The 10,686-nt window shown below is 35.7% G+C and overlaps 1 protein-coding gene across 1 annotated transcript; it reads right to left on the minus strand.

Moving 5' to 3' along the window:
* Nucleotides 1-691: 691 nt before the first annotated feature.
* Nucleotides 692-5,353, minus strand: LOC126622733 (GDSL esterase/lipase LTL1-like). Its single transcript, XM_050291468.1, has 5 exons — nucleotides 5,026-5,353; nucleotides 4,800-4,927; nucleotides 2,979-3,221; nucleotides 1,383-1,635; nucleotides 692-1,082 (listed from the first exon to the last, which is right to left on the minus strand). The coding sequence occupies exons 1-5, from the start codon at nucleotides 5,273-5,275 to the stop codon at nucleotides 850-852; spliced, it is 1,107 nt and encodes a 368-aa protein (XP_050147425.1). The 5' UTR covers nucleotides 5,276-5,353; the 3' UTR covers nucleotides 692-849.
* Between the last annotated feature and the right edge of the window lie 5,333 nt (nucleotides 5,354-10,686).

A 10,686-nucleotide genomic window follows, 5' to 3' on the forward strand; every position in this document is an offset into this window, starting at 1 on the left:
AATTCTGGCATGGAAGTCTCTCTTGGCCTGCCATCGATGGTGGTTTGAAGCTTGGTAAGTGTTTGATAAAAGTACTTTTTGGCTGCCTAAAAACTAAAAACTAAAAACAAAATGATTATCAAACGAAACTCTAATTTTTTTTATTTTGAGGTTTAACCTTTAATGGGATTCTAATAAGTTTTGCTCTGTTTCTTTACAGGTTCATGTTATGCCTAGAGAAATCTTCAGAATATCCGCATTCGAATTGGTAGTTTTCTTGCTAAAATGGCTTCCAGTTTGGCTGACTGACAAGTTCCTCCAGAAGTTTTCGTGGCTGGATCGGCTGGTGCTCGGAAGCGTGAAGAGGCCATCCATGGGACTAATGGAGATGAAGAACATTGAAGGAAAAACCCCTGTTTTGGACATTGGCACAAATCTAGTCTACGTAACATGCATGCATCTTCATGTTTCTATTTGCAAGAGGAGTCCAAGAACCTTTATATTGTGTTTTGTATTATTCATATACGAGTTAATTTGTTATAATCTCTATGATTGATGAATATGTTTGTCGATCAATAGACGAGAAAACATTAAAATTTGGGATGTCTTCTAATAGCATTGAAAAAAGAATAAACACTCGACGAAAAAGCTATTGGTAACAATTTGCTTCGCAATCGAATTGTTTGCCAAGCTATGAGACAATATGGCAATATGCATAAACATTGTGTACTTAATTAATTAATCTTTTATAATTAAGGCTCCATGTCGATTGATTTGACAAAGCCAGAACACATAAGCATTACATAATCATTACACAATAGCATAATCCAAGCAGGTAATTAACCACTATAAGAGGCTAACAAATAATAATTAGCTCATTGAGTCCAAAGCCATCATGGTGCTTAGGTTCATTGGGTTCATGTACTTGCTAGACCCGGACATAATCTGCTTCACAATTAGCCTGTTTGCTTTCTCAGTTGGATGGAAAGCATCCCAGAAAGCATAGAGATCCCTGTTTGGGCACAGGTTTGACGTTGGATTGCACTGTCCCAACCCATTAAAGCGTCCTTGCCCACAACATGCCACTTTTGATGTCACAAAACCTGTCAAAGTTGAAGCAAATACATTACTTTCAAAGCCTAACCAAATATTGATTAAAAGACTCCACTCGTTTGGCTGCCGAGACTGAACAAGATTGGAATTGAGGCCAAGCAGTTTTTTGTAAGTTATATTTTTACATGAACTAACTTGAAAGACACAATATGTTCTATGATTTAACAAGTTTGGTATCGACATTATAAATTTAATGAACAACAATCAAGACATTAGTCCGAACATAATTGCATAGTCGAGTTCAAACTAAGACATCGAACAAAGGGTTTCTAAGGGTTTTGGGGACAAACCAGATTTTTCGGGGTTGGAGATGAAGTCCATGTTCATATCAAATGCATTAGCAGTAATAAATACATTTGAACCGAGTTGCCTGTTGAGTCCTTGAATCATCTGGACGAGTTGTGGGTTGAAGATTGCTGCTGCATTTTGTAGTTCTGCGACGCACTCACCATTTCTACTCCTTTGGGCTAGCTCAGATAGAACACAGACCAATGAGCCTGTACTAATCACCAACACTCTTCGGGCTCCTAATTCATATAGTTTCTACATACAATTCACAGCATTGTAACAAAGATTTTTTGATACCACTATAGAAACTACATGTGGTGTAATTAGTTCGTTCATGTTATAGCATATGATAAGTAAGTAATGACACTAGATGGTTGTATTATAATACCACTTTCAGTGGCGGAGCCTGAAATTCATGCTAGGAGGGGCCTTTAAACTAATGAAAGAAATTATTAAAAAAAATTAGTAATATCATGGAAAATTTGAATCAAACAAGAGTGATGGAGCTTTAAAATTTGTATGAAAAAATTAGTATTGAGAGATGTCATAATAAATAGAACCTGTGTTGACATCTAACGCAACATTGATAATAATGTTATAACTAGCTCAAACTATTATTGCGATATTTTTCTTTTAATATTATTGAATCTTCCTCTCGAATATATATATCTTGTTTTATATGAACTAACAAAAAATTAATCTATTATTACGATACTTTTTTTCTTTCTAATATCATTCAATCTTCATCTCGAATATATATACCTTGTTTTATATGAACTAACAAAAAAATAAGGGAAAATTTGAAAGAGATCCAATTTTATAGCCCATCTTTTGAAATAAGTCCAATTTTTAGTGACTTTTGACTTTTGAAATATGTCTAATTTTTAGTACAATTGGACACATATCAAAAGACCCAAAAAATAATTGTTTGAAAAGAAATCAAAATGTTAGCAGAAGGGTAGTTATATATGGTAATTGGTAAAAAAAAAACCATAAAGTAGCTTTCCGTCAGCAGGCGTCGACCTCGGGACCTAATGAAACCTTTAAAACTTGACATACCAACACACCACATGCATATTATTGCAAAAATTACTACATAATCAATATAAATGTATTTTCAGGATGGATCCTGGACTACCCTAGTCTCCATGTGGCTCCGCCACTGACCACATTATCATTTCTTCAAGCTCACGAAATAATGTGACATATTTTGAGCGGCATATTGGATTGTTGATGTGGTATATACCATAACCTATAACAATTCCGCCAACTTCTGTAATTTGACGAATTTCATACAAAAAGGCAACATAATTTGATGAATGTACTCAGATCGAAATAAATTACAAAGGTTAGTGATTTTCACGCTCTCGTTTCTCTTAGTGCACTTCACCTCTTGTTCATTAATACTTCTTTTGATTGTTCAACCAAACGCTAAAATATAAAGGAAAGAGTGAATGTGGAGAAAATAGAGTATTCAAATCACTTCCCTTACAAACTACAAGAACCAAATTCGTTGCAATTGAAAAATATATCAACGAAAGTGGAACTTTGTGAAAATTACAGGGACTGAAAATGCGTTCTAGCCGGAAATACATTACCAATAAAATTTTGCGGTACTCTGAGATGAGGTAAGTGGAGAAAGCAGGGACGGAGTACCGGCGTCGTCTTGGAGAGACAGGTTGGACAAAATAGTTGTTGACCCAGTCATTGCCTCCGAGAGTTATGAGCACAAGTGCACTGTTCACTAGCCCTGTTGCCTGTTCTGCTCCAACAAGTGCAGTCAGTCGTTGCTGGTATTGTTGGAACAATTCAAACTGCTTGAAGATCCTTATACTAGTAACCTGCAGTGGTAATTAAAAAGAACTCAAACACAATTAACTTTGCAGCTTAATTATTTGATAATCATGTTCGAATTCTTCATAGCAGAAGTGAAACGTATATAGGCAACAACAATGATAGGGATAAGAAAAGTATGAAAAGTTTCAACTTTTTGTAGGAAGACACACTTGTTGTCCTCATACTACAACAATGAATGACACACAATGACACAATGACACAATGACACAATGACAATGCATATAATAATGTGTGACATACATTATAGATTTAGTGGTGATTATGATTCTATGCTTTAAGAAAAAAAGTAACCGTCATATTTAACGGCTATGACAGAAATGTCAAAAAAAGTTAATTTGGTTGATTTTCACCTGTTTATCTTTTTTATTTCACATAATTTCTCACTTAGTGAACTGATAAAGTAGAGCTAGCTAGCTAGAAGATAAAGTATAATTAATTGTTGTGATAGTTTTGAACTCTTTCCTTATTAATAATAAATTTAGAAGAAAAAAATACTAATAAAGTAGAGTTAGCTAGCTAGAAGATAAAGTATAACTAATAATTTCCTCTTCTTAGGAAAGAAAAGAAAATCTATGATACCAAAAATTAGATTACTAAAAAAATGAAAATCTTGTGTAGTAGTGGCTTTATGGGTAGTTAGACCATCTCCAATGGTGACCTAAAACCTAAAAATATTTAGCCCAGAAAATTTAGGTTTTAGCCCAGAAACAACTTTTCTACTCCAACCCTTCTGGCCTAAAATTTTAGCCCCATATTATCAAAAAAATAAATTAAGGCTATTTTTAAAATTAAAAAAAAATTATGTAGACTATCCTAAATTAATTTTATGAATATTTTAACCTAAAAATATTTAAGTTCCGATAAATTTTGAAAAATCACTAATCAATACATGAAAATCATGATAAACCACATAAACTTAATACATAGGTATTTATAGAGTTTTGTGTGGAAATGAGAAGAAATGGTAGAAAGAAAATTTGGAAGAATTGTAGGAGAAAGGTGAGTTTTGTGTGGATGTTTGAACAATTACATAGGTATTTATAGAGTTTTTGGTTGAATGTTAAGTTAAATAATTTTTTTAAATTATTTTACTTGTTGGATTTAAATTTGGACCATTAGATTTGATTATATTTGATCTGAGCCATTCGATTAAATAAATATATAAATATAAAACTAAAAAAAAATCATTTGAACCTGGGCCGTTGGATTAACCAACGGCCAATTATACGTGGTCGTTGGATGATAAAAAAGTAGCCGTTGGGCTACTTGCCGTCTGACACACGGGGGAACACTCCCACGTGGGCTTGTTCTTCTTTGCAGCCGGGCCTAGCGCGTGTGCGCGTAGGCGATTGGAGTTTGGGAAGTGGGCTTCACAACCCTGGTTTCAGTCTCACTTGGTGGAGCCCATTGTGCTTTGTGGCCTAAAATTGGGCCGGAATTTGACCCCCATTTGAATTTTAGGTTTTAGGTTTATTTTAAGTCATGGGTTGGAGTGGATTTGGGAGGAGGAAAGGAAATTTTAAGTATTAGGCCATCATTGGAGATGGTCTTAAGGGACTTACAAATTGAACCCCAGTTTCATTGAGGATTCCGATTCCTGCAGAAGCAAAGTTGGCTCCAATAAGCAGCTTTTGTCCTGTGAGCTCGCTACTCAAATATGGCAATACGCGTTCAGATCCTATTTGCTCACCTAAGTATTACACATATAATTTATGTGTTACCATATGAAAGAGAAATGGGGGAACTGTAATTAAATTAAGCTAGTTAGATCGATGGTGATCATAGTACTGATAATGTCGGGGAAGTTTAAGCCATTGGAGAAGCTGCCGGTGGGTCGGTGGGTCGGAAAATCAATGCCGTAGGGAGGAGAGTCGGCGCTTGAGGGGGTTGCTAAGTAGTTGTTGTTGCCACTGTCGACGAGTGAGTCCCCAAACACAAAGAAAGCAGGTGCTGCTTCGGCGTCGGGTGCAATTGCAGCCATTGCCACTATCAGAGCGACAGCAGTAAAGACCCTGCAGATGGGAGTTCTACCTAACATATTGCTCTCTAGGTTAAATTCTCTTCGTTGAGACTAGGTTGGTATGAAATGTTATGGCTTCTGATCCGTTGCACGAGTTGTACTTATAGAGTTGTGAGGGCTAGATTTTGGAGGTTCATGATATGTGAATATTAGTTGTTTTGTTGTTAAGCCCATGGAAATAAATGAGCTACTTTTTTTAGTTAGATTGGAAATTTTCCAACCTCAGCTCACTCCTACCCATCACACTGCACACTCTCATCATTAGGCTAGCTAATCCCAATATGGATATGACAAATTATGGATACACTATAATACTTTTCTTTGTGAAATTAATCACCAAAAAATACAATTGTAGTCTGTGATGAAAACCGAGCTGTATCAAGTATGTATTTCAGCTGTATTTTTATCTCACATCATGTGAATCGGAACATACGGGTCATGCAAACTTTTCTCCCTTAATTTTTAGGGTTGCATGTTCTGATTAACCGTTCACTTGTGTTTTCTTCGAATGGTGGGTGATTACTCTTTCCTTGGAGAGTCCAGAGAAACAAGAACGCTAGCTGCTTATAAATGTGCAACAACTGCTATTTTATACACAAAATAATGGAGAAAAAAAGGCTGGCCGTTGGGCAGATTGTAACCATGGCTTCCTTAGTACACTATTAGAAGTTCACGAGATTGCTTTTTCAAAATATACTAGAAGTTCACGACCCCTTGGCCGATTGTTGCGGCCGCTACTCTAGGCCGAAATATGTCCAAACATTATTGAGCTTGTAATTTCTCAGAAAACAAATCCATGCAGAGGAAATATCTGAGGGGATTTTTTCACTTTAACTTTTGTTAAGAGGATATAGCTGACATGGTAGGAAGAAGTCCTTTTCAAATGACAACGTAGTTTCACACTTTTTTGTGTTCTGGAACCTGGATACTTGGAATTTTCGGTCGATACAGTGTGCCAGTTTAAGGCTCCATGTGAGAAACATAAATGGGCAGGCTTGGAGTAGATGAAACCTCTCCAACCCCGTGGAGTAGAAGTGCGGCGCAGCTAGGGTTTTATTTATTTCAATAGCTAGGGTTTCCCCAAAAATATCTGTACGTCTCATATGTCCTTGTCTTTTTTGGTATATACGTACCTAAATTTTAATGAGAATTGTAAACGATCTGTGGAGTTTCTAGTATCCACGTACATTAATTGCTTTGTGCATGCATTGATGACATAAATGCTAGGATAGTCAGTTAAAAATTCATTTGCATCAAAGTGTCAACCGCTGACGCTTCTTGAGATCTATTAGCGTCAGTTGTAGACAGTCATTTATACATTTATACACGCGAGTGTATTTTGTTAGCACAACTGATGTTACAACTTACAATAGAATCTTATACTAAGTCAGTGGCTCTACACTGTTGACGTATAAGGAGAGAATTGTAATAATTAATTAACATATAGCTCTGCTCTCCTTAATTTAGGTGTATGGACATCCATATATATGGAAGTCTAGCTTCCTAGGTCGATCAATATTGTTGCATGCATGCAGTCCTACCAAATGGCCTTAATGCGTTTTGCTTGCCTCCAAAAGTCGTACATATATTATCGTGGTAAAACAAATTCTACATGTTTAGAGTACAATATTGTGGTTTAGCTACTTGTTCTTGCCAATTCAATATGGTACCACAGATTATACATGTTTAGAGTAAAATATTGTGGTTTAGCCACTTGTTCTTGCCAATTCAATATGGTGCTTAGTTTGTCTTGTTCGGCTTCGCCCCCGCCCTCCAACATGAACATGAAGTTGAATGTTCAAATGGTATTAGGAACAAGGGAAACCATAGTGGGTGTTGGGGAGTGAAAGGTGCAGTCGCACAAGACCTCAAATTTGAAGGGGCCCCCAAAATTTTATCATCTAATATTACTAATTAATGTCCTATATCTAGAAAAGTGTAGGACAAATATTTAATTAAATTCTTAAAAAGAACATATGTTTTATCTAAGAAATAAAAAAATGAGGCGCCTATATCATAACTCAACTGATTAAAATCATCCAAAAATCTTTGTTTCATGCTACTTATGGTCTAGTGATATTCCTCTTCACTTGTAAGTGTAAGTGAGACTTAGGTTCAATTCTTTAAACCACATTATTACTAGCTCATTGTATGCTTTTGATTATTGAGTAAAAGTTATGTTTGTAGCTCTTTTTACTTATTATTAATGACATAGCAGAAGGCACACACTTTGTGTGTGTGAACAACCGCCCACCTCTTCCCACGTTCTCCTCAAGCGCAACCACTTCAATTCATTCAAACTATCTAAAAAAACCATTATGATTTCACTTACCTGTATAAAAAAATGATGGTGGGACAATTTCTCTTAATAAGTGCATATTTTTATCTTATGTAAATATTTTGATACAAAATTACCATTTTGCCCTCCTTACGTAAATGTTGTGTATCAAAAGTGAGGGCAAAATAGAAAAAAATGGGGATATGATTGTTATTTTGTCAAAAGGTACAAAATTACTATTTTGCCCTCATGTCAACATTATGTATTCAAAAGTGAGGGCAAAATTGAAAAAAAAAGGGGTAAAAAGTTGACAAGGAGGGTTCTCTTAATAGAATAGACTTATAAACTTGTAATTAGTGAGTGCTAAAGTTTGTTTTGATTTAAGTAATAATTTTCTAGCTAGCATCAATATATTGTCCTATTTTTTAAAAAATACCTTAAGGAGGAGCCATGTTATGAATTTCGCACAAGGATTCCAAAATCTCAGAGACGGCCCTAAGGAAATTGAACATACTTCTAAATTCGATGCAGGTGTGGATGTTGTGGAGCCAAAAATAATCACAAGGCGACACGTGAATTTTTGGACAAAAGAGGACAAAAATACCCTTGAGGTACAACGGGATTCCTACGCTTGAGCAGCGGGCAATCATCTCTCAGCCAAGTCAAAAGTGCCCAAAAATGGTAACAATTCAAAAACCATCTCATCAAATCCCTCTTATAAGGTAATTCCCAAAACCTACCTCATTCCATATATATTTACCTCTTTTTTATTTTATCCAATTAATTAAGTTATCATTACATAACCTCCCAAAACCTTCCAAAACCTCCCAAAACATTTCTTTTATTATGATAATTAGCCAATTAATATATTTATAACTAATTAATATATTAATTGGTAATTGAATCACCAAATAACATCCAAAAAAACACTTAAAGGCCGGCCACCTTTTCTCCAAAGGGGACCGGCCACACTCCCCTATAAAAGCCCTATTCTCTTCTCCAAAAGAGGGTGGTCATTCTCTTGCTAAAATTCTCCAAAATTCTCAAACACTTTCTCTCTAAATTCTAACTTTGGCATCGGAGGTTCTTCGACCAAAGCCCTCCATTCATCGTGGGCGTGTGAGGCCCTTGGCCTTGACCTAAGGTGTAAATTGTTTTGTAGGTGCAATCTTGTCCAAGATCAAGGAGGAAGAAATTTGCATCCACAGATGTTGTTTACCTCTTAAGCAACAAAAGTACAAAACCCTGGCTTCTCCTAAATCATATTAAGTAAACAGATTAAATCAAACTTCGACAAATTATGACAAAAATTATTCATGATCCACCCCATATATGAAGTGCCTTCATTTTTTTAATATTTATGTTAATTTTATTTTAATATTTTGGTTTACAACAAAAATAAGTTCTCTTGATTTATCTATAGTCAAACAAAGGCCACTAATTAAACAGTTAGCTTAGCTCACATTAATCCCAACTCATTTTTAGGCTATTAAATTCCTCTGTCGATATGTGTTGTATTACATTGTCTTGTTTTGTGCCACCAGAATAAGATGATAGCAAGATCTGATTGAACCAACCGGTCCAAATTAGTGTGTTTTGGAAAGATATTTTTTCACAAGAAAAATTTTAATTACTATTCATCATTTATTGTTCTTAAACATTCCTTCAAATTTTTCGCCATCCAAACTTAATAAATTAAACGAAAAAAGGAACAAAATTAAATAGAGTGCGTAGAGGAAGAAGAAAAAGTGTTTTGAGTGGTATTCTAGTTTGAGTCAAGGCTGAGTCCAGCTTTAGATTTTTAAGACAAAAGAGATCCAGACCAATCTAATCAAGGCCCAATCGTTGGACCACATGTACTCCTTTTCTTCTTTATGAAGGGAAAAAAATTATTAGTTTTGGAAATTAATTGATTAGCATTTGTGTTTTGTGATGTGATCGATATCCGCCTGTCTTTCAACAGTGTAGTTTTATTGTGCCACCTTAATGGCGTGTTTACGTGTTCGTAATCGAAATCAAAAGTCGGAGTGTGATTCCGATTACAGGTTATTCTTGTGTTTACTAAAATTTGGAGGAATCAAAATGAGTGGGGCCCACACGAAAAATGGATATGATTCCTGTTTTTGGAAGAATTGTATTCCGGAGGTGGGAGGTGTCATTTGAATTCCGGGAGACAAGCGGAATCTGGAATACAACTTTTCTACCTATTATAACCCCAACTAATTCCTAAAACTCCAATATGCCAGTGAAACCAACAAACCTAGACCTCTCCGCCTGCCTCCCTTTCACCTCCCTCTACATTTACACCCCAATCAACCAATCCGAACCGTCTTCAGATATCGTAAAGCTGGTTTTTCTATAGTTGTGGCGTCGTGGTCGTGTGGGGATGGAGGAGCGGGAGACAGACGGAGCCGTAGGAAATGATAATGAAGGATGCACAGAAAATAAAATAGGGGATGGAGGGAGAGGGTGGTGGCGATGGCGGTGCCGGTTGGGGAGGACTGACAAATGATACTGGGAGAAGAGTTTGAAAAGGTCGAAAAGTTGGGCTGCTTGGGAAGTTATGGGGGGTGGGTATAAAAATTAGGTTTAAAAAGGGTTAACAATTTAATTTATAAAGATCAAAGAGAAAATTCAATTATTTATGGGTTAATGTTGTTATGAAAATTAAATTTTATTAATTATCACATAAAATCACTCATTTAGACCAAGGGCAGTTTAGTAATCAAATGGTTTCGATTCCGATTCAGAAGTGAATTGGTAAACAATTTATATGGAACTGACATCATTCCTACTCCGTTTCCCGACAGTTTAGTAAACACCTTTCATAGGAATCTGTTTCTGATTCCTCATCAATCCAATTCCTCCCCAGTTCAATTCCTCCTCAATTCAATTCCACCCGTTTTGATTACGGATTAGTAAACGAGCCATAAGTGCATAATAAGTTTTGTAAATTAATTGAAGGCTTTTTAGCTAAAATGGTTTCTGAGATTTGTATAACACATTACTTTGTTCATGAGATTGAAAATCATTAAAAATGGTCACTGAGATTTTCTACCATCCATTATTTTGGTCATTCCGTTAAAAACTCCGTCAAGTGTCCTGAAGCTCTTGACCAAAAGTTTGGGCAATTTTCAAAGTTTTGTAACTC

This window comes from Malus sylvestris, chromosome 5 (assembly GCF_916048215.2).
Source record: "Malus sylvestris chromosome 5, drMalSylv7.2, whole genome shotgun sequence".
In the NCBI taxonomy this organism is placed as follows: Eukaryota; Viridiplantae; Streptophyta; class Magnoliopsida; order Rosales; family Rosaceae; genus Malus; species Malus sylvestris.